Here is a 12,782-nt window from a genome sequence, read left to right as displayed (position 1 = left end):
CGAGGGCCGGAGCCTGGCGGCGGCGCGGCGGCCTGAGGCCCGAGATGGTGATCTGCTGCGCGGCCGCGAACTGCTCCAACCGGCAGGGCAAGGGGGAGAAGCGCGCCGTCTCCTTCCACAGGTAACGGGGCCCCGCCCGCCACCGCCCGGCCGGCCGCCCGCGCGGCCCGGCCGGCCACGCCCCCGCCCGGCCCGGCCCGGCCCGGCCCGGCACCGCGGGGAAACTGAGGCCGCGCGTGCCGGCCCGAGGCGGGCGGCCCTCGGTGCGCCGGGCCTCGGGGCCGGTCCCGCGAGTGAGTCAGCGCGGGGCGCTGTGTGACCTTGGCCCGGGCCGCCGTCTCTGGGCCGGGCGTCTCGGGCCACCGCGGCCACCCCGGCGCCCACCGGCGGCCGCTCTGCGGCCACCGGCCTTTCGCCCTTCCGCCACCGGGCACCTACCCCACGCCGACGTGGAGGCCGCCCGGCGCCCACCTTACGGCCGCCACCACCCTCTCTCACCTCCGCCCCGCGGCCACCCTGCGCTCCATTGATTCGGGCTGGCCCCGCCGGTTTCCAGACAGTGTGTCCTGGAGACGCTCTTAGCTTAGTTGTCCTCTTGCGTTTGCTGTGACTTTTGTGCTCTTTCGATCGCGAGGGACCCTGCCTTGAGGCGAGTGATCAGGACTGGGACCGAGCAGATGCAAGTTGTGCCTCGAGGACTGACACGCGCTGCCACACGCTCTGCCAGCAGCAGGGTCCCGGCGGTCGCGCCGAGAGGTGGCCCTGCCGCGCTCAGGTGCGTCCCTGGACAGTCGTGCTGGCTGCATCCTGCGCACCAGCAGGGCGAGGCCCGCTGTTCACAGGGGGGGCTTCCCCGGCCCGCTCTTGGACCCGGCGCTCCTGGCCGCTTCTTCCTGGCCGGGCCTGGCCCCCCTCTCTGAGGGATTCTGGAAATGGGCCGCTCTCAGCCCCTCGACTCGCTCCCTGGAAAGCCTCCGCGCAGACACTTGTGTTTCCTGTTTTAAAAACTTGAATCCCGTTGGTTGCCGGTAGTTTCGTTGGGAATTCTCAGGGGTTTGTTTTCTTCAGTTGTTACAATCTATCAAAAGAGCTGATAGCAGATTGTTTTAGAGGTCAGCCATCGTGCTTTCTGGAGTTTTGCTCAGACCCTGTGTCCGGAAAGTTTTGATACTGCTTTCACAGATGAGGCAAATCAGTGCAGAGTCGCTTCTCTTGGCCGGCATCCATAGTGGTCTTCGCTGGTAAGGGCAAAGGGTATGGGGACCAGGGTCTTGGGGAAATGGGCTCACAAAGCATTGAGGAAGTGTGGAAGGTCGCGTTGCATGGGACTTCCTGGGGCGCGTTAGTATCTGCTTGGCCCTGGCCCCGGTCCTGGTCCACAGTGGCCTCAGGTGGGGCAGAGACGGCCCTTGGGAGGAACCACCCACCCCACCCCCAGGGCAGAGTTTGGTCCGACTTTTGTAAATAGGGATCTTGTCTAACAATGAGAAGAAACGACTGCTAAGTGTTTTAGTGTTTTCTAGGAGTTAGTTGCTTTCGCTCCGGCCATGGAAATGTAGTAGAAACCCAGGACTGCAGCTTTGAATTATCCTCAGTTGCTGGAGTCACAGCTCTAGCTGTGAGGGTCGGGCATCAGGCAGACCGTCTGGGATGCTCTCCTGACCCCTTGCTGGCCAGCGCCTGACCTGGCCCCTAACTAGGAGACCAGCCGTCCCTGTTTTCGCACCTGGCATCCTGCCTCCGAGGCACACCAGGAGGGCAGTTGTGCTGTGCGATTCTAGGAACTATTCCCAGGGCTTCCCCAAGCCTTTCCTGTAGTCGGACGCCCTCCTGTGCGATCTCTCCGAGCATTCTGTGTCCCTACGGGACATTCACCACAGCCTGGGAGGAGTCACCTCCGTTCTCTGCCCTACAAACCGCGAGCTCCTTGTGGGCAGGTGGGGAGGCTGGCTGGCTTCTGTCTCACAATCACTTACGAGCAGAAGGTGTCCCTTACGTTTTTACTTAAGTTTTAAATGAGTAAAGTCAACGCGGCATTGGGTATTTGCAAAACCACTTGTTTTGCTTTCGTGATTGATAAATTTAGGAGGAGACGTTTAGCTCTTTTTTTCTAATTCTCTGTCATTCTTCCTGCAGGTTCCCCTTGAAGGACTCAAAGCGTCTGATCCAGTGGTTAAAAGCTGTTCAGAGGGACAACTGGACCCCCACCAAGTACTCTTTTCTCTGCAGTGAACATTTCACCAAAGACAGCTTCTCCAAGAGGCTGGAGGACCAGCATCGCCTGCTCAAGCCCACGGCCGTCCCCTCCATCTTCCACCTGCCTGAGAAGAAGAGGAGCGCCGGAGGCCATGGCCGCACGAGGAGGAAGGACACCAGAAAGGCCTCGGGGGGCCTGAGGGGACACGCGAGCGGGGCGGACGGAAAAGGAGCCGCAGGTGTGTCGTCGTCCTCAGGTGCAAACCCGATGGCCAAGCCCGGGGCCCGGAAGGTGAAGCAGGCCGCGCCGCAGGGTGAGACCGCCCCCGGGGCCGCCCAGGAAGCCGCCGGTCGGGAGCGGGCGCCGCAGGCCCCAGCAGGAACTCCGGCCGATGGCTCGGCCGCCGCCGCCAGCGGTCAGGGCGAAGCAGAGGCGTCTGCAGTAGACGCCGGCGGTGAGAGCGCCGCCGCGCCCGACGGAGGCCTGGTGGACAAGAGCGGCATTTCCGTGGATGACTTTACCCCGCCAGGGTCTGGGGCCTGCAAGTTCATTGGCTCACTTCATTCTTACAGTTTCTCCTCCAAGCACGCGCGCGAGAGGGCGTCTGTGCCCCGAGAGCCCGTTGACCGAAAGAGGCCGAAGAGAGACGTGGAGCCCGGCTGCAGCGGGACCAGCCTGGGGCCCGACAAGGGCTTGGCCCAGAGCCCCCCGAGTTCGTCGCTCACGGCGACGCCTCAGAAGCCCTCCCAGAGCCCCTCCGCCCCTCCGACGGACGTCACCCCGAAGCCGGCGGCGGAAGCCGTGCAGAGCGAGCACAGTGACGCCAGCCCCATGTCCATCAACGAGGTCATCCTGTCGGCGTCGGGGGCCTGCAGGCTCATCGACTCGCTGCACTCCTACTGTTTCTCGTCCCGCCAGAACAAGAGCCAGGTGTGCTGCCTGCGGGAGCAGGTGGAGAAGAAGAACGGCGAGCTGAAGACCCTGCGGCAGCGCGTCAGCCGCTCCGACAGCCAGGTGCGCAAGCTGCAGGAGAAGCTGGACGAGCTGCGGAGAGCGAGCTTCCCCTACCTGAGCAGCCTGCTGCCCCTGAGCCGCGGTCAGTACCGGCCTCGCGGCCCCCGCGCCGCCCGGCCGTGGGAGGGGGTTCTCGCCGCGTGGCCGCCGGGCCCCGGGCACCCGCGCGTCTCGGGAGGAGGCCTCGATCGGAGCTGCCCTGGGAGACGGAGAGCCGGGTTAGGACCCTGCCTCGCGCCAGGGCACCCGAAGGGCGTCTGTGGCTCCGAGGGTTCGGCCAATGGGAAGGGAGGCCTGTGCCGTCTGCTGGGGGAGCCAGAACCCCCAGTGCGTGGCTTCCCGCCGGCCGGGGGTGGGGGTGGGGCATCCGCTCCTGCACCCCTCACACGAACCACGGTTCCAGACGAGTTGACCTCTTGACGTGAGTGCAGTAGGCTCAGCAAGCTGTTGGAAAAGCGGTAGGAGACTCTTAAAATCGTGGGGAGTTTCTTTCCATTAGTGTTTTGAGGAATATCCTTGAAGTTAAATCGTTTTGAACGCCAAGTTACTTTAGTGCGCCTGCTCGTGCTTTCTTTCAAAATAAAAAAACCTTAGGGGCGCCTGGGTGGCTCAGTCGGTTAAGCAGCCGACTTTGGCTCAGGTCATGATCTCACGGTCCATGAGTTCGAGCCCGGCATCGGGCTCTGTGCTGACCGCTCAGGGCCTGGGGCTGCTTCGGATTCTGTGTCTCCCTCTCTCTCTGCCCCTCCCCTGCTCGCTCTCTCTCTCTCTCAAAAGTAAATAAACATTAAAAAAAAAATTTAAACATCTATTCAAGTAGAATATATTCTGTCTTATAAAAATTAAGATGCTACGGAAATAAGGGGGCTTCAGAAGTGGTGAAAAATCCTATTTCTCACTTATCTCTGACTTCTGGTCCTTGTTAAAATTTCCTGTATGATATTTTAGATTATCGTCTGTGTTGTCACATACGTGTCTTTCAACCTATAGGTACAGGCAGGTGGGATATATATTTTGTAAGCTTCTCAGCTATGTTTCTACTTTTCACCTTACCTTTCTACTTAGTACTTGTAAAAAACTGCTTTCTAGATATTCTCTACATTTTGAGTGTTACGTATTTTACCTGTTAAGTATACATGGAAAACATTTTCCTACTTGTTGTTCATGCGATCTGGATCAATATTTGTCTTCCTGGGCGTAACGAACACTTCTTTGGGAAGAGGCTCCTAACGTGACGGGCTGGGACATCCTGGATCCCAGGGCAGCAGCCGCGCACAATATGAAACCAAAGCAAGAAAACAGGCCCATCCTGTGCAAAGTGCACGCTGGGGGAGGGACAGCCCCAGCTGAGGGTCAGCGATGTGCTTACTGGTGGAGGTAGACCCGCTCACTACTTTACGGTACCTTCTCCTCCTGGCCAGACTCCCAGGGGCCGTCACTGTTTCGGGTCTTTCCTTTGCTCCATTGAGCAAGGCCGCCTTGTTTCCGCTTCATTAATCCTCACTTCTTTCTGCTTTCTCCACTGTTACTTGGTTTTCTTGGTGGTTCTGGCTCCTGGGGGGAAGAGGGTGTTTCCGGATGCCTGCAGGTGGAGGTGTGTCCGTCCCATTGGCGCGAGAGGATTTGTCTCTTGCAGCTCTCATCGCTGGTCGTTTCTAAATAGTTTCTAATTTCAGTCTGTGTTCCCTCTTTGAGTTATTTAGAAGGGCGTCGACATTTTTCAAGTTGGGGGAGGGGAGCTAATTTTGTTGTAGGTTTTTTTTTTTTTTTTTTTTGGTGGTTTTAAATATTCCATTTCTTTCTTTCTTTCAAAATGTGTGTTTTTAATTCCAGCGTAGCTGACATACAGGGTTGCACGAGTTTCAGATGCACGGGGCAGTGGTTCCCTAATCGTGTACTTTCTCCGCGCATCAGGACGAGTGTCCTGTCAATCCCCTCCCCGTTTCTCCCAGCCCTCAACCTCCTCCCCTTTGTTGTGATTATTTTTAAACTTTATTGCTTTAAGGTCATATTTGGTTTTTGGCCCCTTTCAGGATTTCGTTGTGGCTTAATATGCAGCTTGTTGTCGTGACTGTTTCGCTGTGGTTTGAGAAGAATGTATCCTCCCCACTTGTTGGTTCCATGGCTCTCTGTCTCACTGAGCCTCCGTGTGGCTTGTTAACAGGTCTGTGTCCTGACTCACCGAATCCCTTATCTCGGGGACAGAAGGGTGACGTGCCCATCCTTCCTGGGCATCTGCTTGGTGCTGCCATGCGTCCCGCGGCCCTGTGTGAGACGCCCAAGTGGTCCTGACTGTTACCACCACGGAATGCCCCTTTCTGTCCCAATTGGAGTATTCTTTACCTGCTTACCTTTGAAAGCTTTTTATATTCCTCTATCTTTTAGCTATATTTTAACCCAATCTGAGAGTGTTTGCATTTTTTTAATAAATTTTTTTAAACGTTTATTTATCTTTGAGAGAGAGGGAGTGAGAGTGCAAGTTGGGGAGGGGCAGAGAGCCACAGAATCTGGAGCAGCCTCCAGGCTCTGAGCTGTCAGCACAGAGCCTGACATGGGGCTCGAACCCACGAACCATGAGATCGCGCCCTGAGCTGACTGAGCCACCCAGGCACCCTGTCTTTCCTTCCTTTAGAGTAATCCATTTATAATTGTGATTATTGATAAGTTGGAATCTGTGCTTGTCGTTTATGTTTTAATTTGTTAGGCTTTTTCGTTTCTTTTTCTGTGCTTCTGGTGGATGTCTCTCGGCTTTCGAAGCTAACTGTTGAAGCCCATCTTCCTGTGGTGCTTAGAGCTTGGGCTGCTGGGTTCCACAGCCCAGCGCCTCCACGCTTCTGTCCCGTCCCCCTCCCCCGCCCACCCGGACTGTGTGTGTCCTCTACTCCCGTACTCAGGTCTCCTGTCCAGGGGCCTAGGGGCCGTAATGAGGTGCAGGCACACGGTTGGTGGGTCACTTCACTCACCACCGTTTGTCGTTTGCTTCCTTTCCAGAAAGAGTTAATGGTGTTTTTGTAAGTCCTACCCTCGTAAGATTTTGAGAGGGGTTGAGTTTGAAATGCTGATGCCAGGAAACCATCCATTCTCTCAGAGCTGCCCGTGTGTGCGTGTGTGTGCGTGTGTGTGCGTGTGTGCCTGCCTCAGGATGAGGTCAGGGGTATTTAAAGCCACGATTGAATGGGGTTTCCTGGAGAAGCTGTAGCTGGGGAGGGGGAAGGAGGCAGGCCCGGCCCGGGAGCCGGCTGTTTGCGGAGATGCGGCTGAAGAGGGCCAAAGAGGGCCCCGGAAAGGGAGAGTGAAGGAGGGAGCGTGGAGTCACGACAGCCCAGGGGGGAGATGAGGGTAAGCAGCTGGGCTGGACCCAGCTCTGATCAGAGTGGGGAAAAGATGGCTGGGCTCAGCCACATGGGGTCACTGGTGACCGCGGTGTCCTTGGAGCAGTGGGAACACTGCCGGGTCGGTCTAGAGCGGGTGAAAGGCAGCACTGGGGCACTTTAAGAGGGTTGGCCGTGAAGGAGTGGACTGTGGGCAGAAACCCCGGGGAACGTGGCTCCAGGGGAGAGTTGTGTTTGTGAAGTGGGGGTCAGCAAGCAGGTGTCCGTGCTGCCTGTGGGTGGGATGCAGAGCAGGAGTCGTGGGGCCCAGGAAGGAGTGTGCTGGGCCCTGGGGAGGTGCCCGGAGAGGGGGCTGGTGGACAGGGTGTCCCAGCGCCTCTGCCCAGTGCTCCCTGGGGGGTGGGGCTGGTCGCTGGTTGGCAGGGGAGGGGAGGGTGCGGGAGGTGTTGGGGGGCGGCAGTGGGAGGGACAGCGGGCACCCTGGCTTCGTCTCCAAGGAGACGTGCCTGGAGCCCCCCACTCAAAATGTCTTCTCTCTTAATGGTTTCCCTCCCAGGCTGTCGTGAGTTTGTTGGTCAACGAAGGAAACTTCTTAGGGATTTTATGTCGAAGAGGCATACGCGTATTTATTCCGCCCGATGTCTTTAGCCAGGCAAGCCCTTTATTTTTGGGCAGATTACCTCCAGCGGGGCAGCTGGGCCAGGGGTCTGCAGGTTCTGGGTTCAGAGCCCTCCAGGAGGCGGGTGCTGATTGGCCTTCTCACAGGGTGTCCGTGTCCGCAGGGAGGACTTTCTCCCTCCTCCACCCGCCTCCCGCTGCTGTTTCTAGCCTCCAGGAGGACTTCTGTGAGCCCAGCTGTTCGTCCTTACCAGTTGGGAACTGACATCGATACATCGTTACCAGCCATCTTCCCATAGAGGTTTACTATCTTGTACTTGGATTTTTTCTTTTTTTTTTTTTTTTTCTAATTTTGAGACAGAAAGCAGGAGTCAGGGAGGGGCAGAGAGACGGGAAGAGAGAGAGAATCCCAAGCAGGCTCTGTACTGTCAGCACAGAGCCCGACACGGGGCCCAAATTCACAGACCATCAGATCATGGCCCGAGTGGGCCCTGAGCCGCCCAGACACCCCTTGGATTTTGACAAGTGGGTGCCTGCGGTGATCCTGTGCGGTGCCGCGCAGAAGAGTCATGTCCCTCAGCATCCCTGCTCTTCTCGTGGTCACCCCATCCCTTCCCAGCCCTGGCACCACCGGCCTTCCTGGTGTTTCTGTAGTGTGGGTTTTTCCAGAGTGTTCCGTGGTTGGAGTACACGGATGCCGTGGAATCGCAGGCACAGCTTTTTCAGGGTGGCCTCCCTCACTCAGCGGTACGTGTGCTTCAGGCTCCTCTCTGTGGCTCAGTAGCGCATCGTCTCACCTTTTTTTTTTGCACTGACTTAGAATGTCCACAACAAGGGCCGCCTGGTAGCTCAGTGGCTCGAGCGTTGGACCTCTGACTTAGGCTCAGGTCGCGATGTCACAGCTTGGCTCCGTGCAGACCGCACAGAACCTGTTTGGGACTCTCTCTCTCCCTCTCTCTGCCCCTCACCTGCTTGTTCTCTCTCTCTCTCTCTCAAATAAATCAACTTAAAAATGCATACGTACATAGCAGCGATTTACCGCTTTTAGGTGTGGAGTTCAGGGGCGTTAAACGCGTTCTCCTGGTCGTGCAGCCACCACTATCCATCCCCCAGAACTCACGTTAATCTGAAGCTTGACACGTGTGAAAGCGTAACGGTCCTGTCTCCCCTCCCCGCCGTTCCGATGTCTGCTGTGTGACGTTGTCGGCTCCCAGCGCCTCCTGGAAGAGGAATCTGGCATGTTGCGCCGAACGTGACGCGGATACGTTGTGGCGTGTGGCAGAATTTGATGCCAGCGGAACCATCCCGTTGCCCTGCGCAGACGCACTGTATTTTGCTCATCCGTTCATCTGTCAGGAGACGTGGGTTGCTTCCACGGTTTCACTGTCGAGAGTGATGCTGCTGTGAGCGAATCTCTCTTCGAGACCCTACTTCCACTTCTTTTCGGCATACACCCAGAAGTGGAATCGCTGGATCACGCGGTATTTTGCGTTTAATTTTTTCGAGGCGCTCCAGTACTGTTTTCGACACCGGCTTTAACAGTGTGCATTCCCACCCACGGAGCATGGCCTCCAGACTCCGCATTCTCGCCATGGCTTGCTGTCTTCTGTTTTCTTGATTCCCGCCGTCCTAGGGCGTGTCGTGGTTCGCATCGGCATTTCCCTGGTGATCAGCGGTGATCAGTGATGAGCATCTTGTCCTGTGCTCGGTGGCCACTTGTGTGTATCTTGGGAGAAGAGCCTCGTTTGCCCATTTTTGAGTCTGGTTGGTTGTCTTCCCACTGCTGAGTTTGAAGACTTCTCTGTACATTGGGGACCTCAATCTCTGATCAGAAGTATGATTTGCAAATATCTTCTCCTATTCTTTGGGGCACCGTTTTATTCTACGCATAGTGCCTTTTGATGTACAATTTTATTTTCACGAAGTCATATTTGTCTATTTCTTTCATTACATGTGCCTTTAGTGTCCTATCCAGGAAATCATTGCCAAGTCCATGGTCGTGAAGCTTTTGTGCTGTTTTCTTCTAAGAGTTTTACTGTTTTAGATCCTTGATCTACGTTGAGTGAGTTTTTGTTTATGGTGTAAGGATCCAACTTCATTCTTTTGCATGAGGACGTCCAGTTTTCCCAGCACCATTTGTTGATAACGTTCTTTCTCCATTGAATGGTCGTGGCACCTTGTCAAAATCAGTTGACCATATACAAACAAGGGTTTGTTTCTGGATGCTCTACGTTGCATTGGTTTCTACGTCTGTTTTTATGCTAATACCACACTGTTTTTATTACTGTGGCTTCGTAGTAAGTGCGGAAATCAGGAACTGATTCCTCCAGTTTTGTTCTCCTCCAGGATTGTTTTCTTCGCTGTTCTGGGTCCCTGAGATTCCGCGTGAATTCTGTCTACAGGCAGTGTCCTTGGGATGTCCATCGGGATTGCATTGAATCTGCAACTTTGTTTGAGTAATATCAACACTGTGACAACATTAAGCCTCACATGAACAGAGGATGTGTGTCCATATATCTCTGATTACATGGATGTCCAGTCCCAGCACTGTTTGTCAAGAAGACTCTTCTCCATATAGTTGCCTTTGCTCTTTTGTCGAAAATCAGATTCATGAATTTGTGTGAATCTTATTTTTTTTTAACGTTTATTTTTGGGAGAGTGACAGAGTGCAAGTGGGGGAGGGGCAGAGAGAGAGGGAGACACAGAATCTGAAGCAGGTTCCGGGCTCCAAGCTGTCGGCACAGAGTCTGACGTGGGGCTCAAACCCATGAACCGTGAGATCATGATCCGAGCCGAAGTCGGACGCTTAACCAACTGAACCACACAGGCATCCCTAATATTTATTTATTTGAGTAATTTCTACACCCAACATGGGACTTGAACTCACTACCCTGAGATCAAGAGTCACGTGCTCTTGGGGCGCCTGGGTGGCGCAGTCGGTTAAGCGTCCGACTTCAGCCAGGTCACGATCTCGCGGTCCGGGAGTTCGAACCCCGCGTCAGGCTCTGGGCTGATGGCTCGGAGCCTGGAGCCTGTTTCCGATTCTGTGTCTCCCTCTCTCTCTGACCCTCCCCCGTTCATGCTCTGTTTCTCTCTGTCCCAAAAATAAATAAATGTTGAAAAAAAAAAATTTTTTTTTTTAAAAAAGAGTCACGTGCTCTTCTGACTGAGCCAGCCCCTGTGTGTGAATCTGTCTCTGGACCCTGTTGTGTCACTTGATCTGTGTACCTGTTGTTCTGTCAGTCCCGTGCTGTAGTGGTTACTGTAGCTTTTAGTGAGTCTTGAAACAGGACTGCGAGTTCTCCAGCTTTATTCTTTTCCATGAGTATTGTGTTGGCCGTTCTGGGTCTTTTGGCTTGAGAATCAGCTGGTCGATTTCCACAAAATAGCTTGCCGGGATTTTGATATTGGGATTGTGTTGAATCTATAGATCAATATGGGAAGAATTGACATCTTAACAATACTGAGTCTTCCTGTGTATCAACCCGTTTATTTAGATCTTTTATTTCTTTCATCAAAGTTTCATATTCCAGGTTTTTTGTGGGTTTCTGTTTTGTTTTGTTTCTGCTGGTGTGTAGGGAAACAATTGACTTTTGCATGTTAACCTTGTGTCCTGCAACCTTGCTGCTTACTAATTCCTGGAGTTTTTTGTGAGTTCTCTGGGATTTTCTACATGGACAGTCATGTCATCTGCAAACACAGATGGTTGTTTTGTTTTTGTTTTGGTTTTTTTCTGTCCCAATCTGTATACCTTTTATTTTCTCTTTTTTATTACATCAAGTAGGACTTCCAGTGCAATGCTGACTGTGAGTGGTGCTGAGCTTAGTAGGAAAGCTTTTGTTTTCCCACCATTAAGCATGATGTTAGCTGTAGGGTCTTGTTAACGATGTTGTTTATTATTCCTAATAATAATATTTGTTCCTAGATTATTGAATAGAACTTTTATCAGGAATGGGTGTTGGGTGTTATCATGGTGAATAACTCATTTATTTATATTTTTGGATTCAGTTTACTAAATGCTTGTTAAAAATTTTTGTGTCTCTGTTCATGAGAGATACCCATCTGTAGTTTCCTTTCTTGTATGTCTTTGTCTGGTGTTGGTGTCAGGGAAGGGCTCACCTCACAGAATAAGTTGACACTCTGCTTCTACCTTCTGTAAGAGATTGGAGACAACTGGTATTAACTGTTTCCTGAATTCTGTGGTGGAATTCACTGATAAGCCCATGTAGGCCTGGGGCTTTGTTTCGGAAGGTCATTAATTATTGATTCAGTTTCTTTGATGGATGTAGGCCTATTCAGATTCTTAGTTCCCTTGGTGAATTTTGGCAGTATGTGTCTTTCCAGAAATGCATCATTTCACCTGAGTTACCAAATCTGTGGGCATAGCGTTTTTCATAGTAACCCTGATTGACCTTTTCATGTTCAGAGGATTGGTAGTGATGGCCCTCTTTTATTTATAATATTGACATTTTATGTCTTCTCTTTCTGTCTCTCTGTTCTTAGTTAACTGGGCTAGATGTTTATCCGTGTTATGGATCCTCTAAAAAACCTTTGATGTTGTTGATTTTATTGTTTGTTGTCTTTATTTTCCTGTTTTCAATTTCATCGGTGTCTCTTTTTTTTCTGCTTGCTTTCAACAACTTAATTGTTCTTCTCTTCCTACTTCCCTAAGGTGAACACTTAGATTATCAATTTTAGATCTTTCTTCTTGTCTACTGTACTCACTCAGTGCCATAAATTTGCCTCTAAAGATTGCGTTTACTGCACTGCACAAAATTTGATAAGGTATATTTTTCATTCTATTTACTTCGAATATTTTTTTATTTCTCTTGAGGCCTCCTTCTTGACTCACCTGTTACTTAGAAGTGTCTTGTTTAATCTACAAATATTTGGGGATTTTTCAACTACACTGCTGTTCCTGATTTCCAGTTTAATTCCATTGTGGTCTCAGAGCATACTTTGTATGATTTCTACTCTGTTAAATTTGTTATGTTTTATGGTCAAGAATGTGGTCTGTCTTGGTGAATGTTCCATGTGAGCTGGAGAAGATTAAGTGTTCTGCTGTTGTTGGATGAAGCAGCATCCTAACCTAGCCTCACGCTGACCTGTTAGGGTTCTCCAGAGAAACAGAACCAGCAGGATGTATACATACGCGTACACGACAGGAAATTTATCACAGGAATTGGCTCCCGTGGTTAAGAATGACAAAATTGGAGAACCAGGAAGGCTGAAGGCATAGTCTAGTCCCTGTCCAAAAGCCTGAGAATTGTTGGGGGATGGAGGGGCGGCGGGAGGGCATGAGTCCTGGACCAGCACTGATGTCCCAGGATCACAGACCTCCCAGCTCTAACCGCAAAGTCACCTTTCCTCTGCCTTTTTGCTCTATTCAAGCCTTCAGTGCCCACCCACCTAGGGGAGGGCCCTCCACTTTACTCAGTTCACAGGCTCCTATCTTCCCTAAACACCCTCGCAGGCACACACATGAGTAATGTCTTACCAGCTTTCTGGGCGTCTCTTAGCTGCATCAGACCGACATGTGACATTACCTAGCTCGGTAGCGTACGGACGTCACTTCCATCCAGCTGATTGATGCCGCCCTTGAGTTTGGCCAAGTCCTTCCT

General features: G+C 52.7%; 1 protein-coding gene across 2 annotated transcripts in view; it reads left to right on the top strand.

The window, feature by feature from the left end:
• The first annotated feature begins 8 nt into the window (after nt 1-8).
• Nucleotides 9-12,782, top strand: part of THAP4 (THAP domain containing 4) — a 41,777-nt gene continuing 29,003 nt past the window's right edge. The window contains exons 1-2 of one of the 2 annotated variants that reach the window (XM_043578445.1): nt 9-121; nt 2,137-3,293. In XM_043578445.1, the coding sequence (XP_043434380.1) occupies nt 45-121; nt 2,137-3,293 (1,234 nt within the window). In that variant the 5' untranslated portion in view covers nt 9-44. Of the gene's footprint in view, nt 122-376; nt 776-2,136; nt 3,294-12,782 lie in introns of those variants that run through there. The other variant, XM_043578444.1, reaches the window with a different exon arrangement.

This window comes from Prionailurus bengalensis, chromosome C1 (assembly GCF_016509475.1).
Source record: "Prionailurus bengalensis isolate Pbe53 chromosome C1, Fcat_Pben_1.1_paternal_pri, whole genome shotgun sequence".
NCBI lineage: Eukaryota > Metazoa > Chordata > Mammalia > Carnivora > Felidae > Prionailurus > Prionailurus bengalensis.
This window is presented reverse-complemented; position numbering and strand designations above follow the sequence as displayed.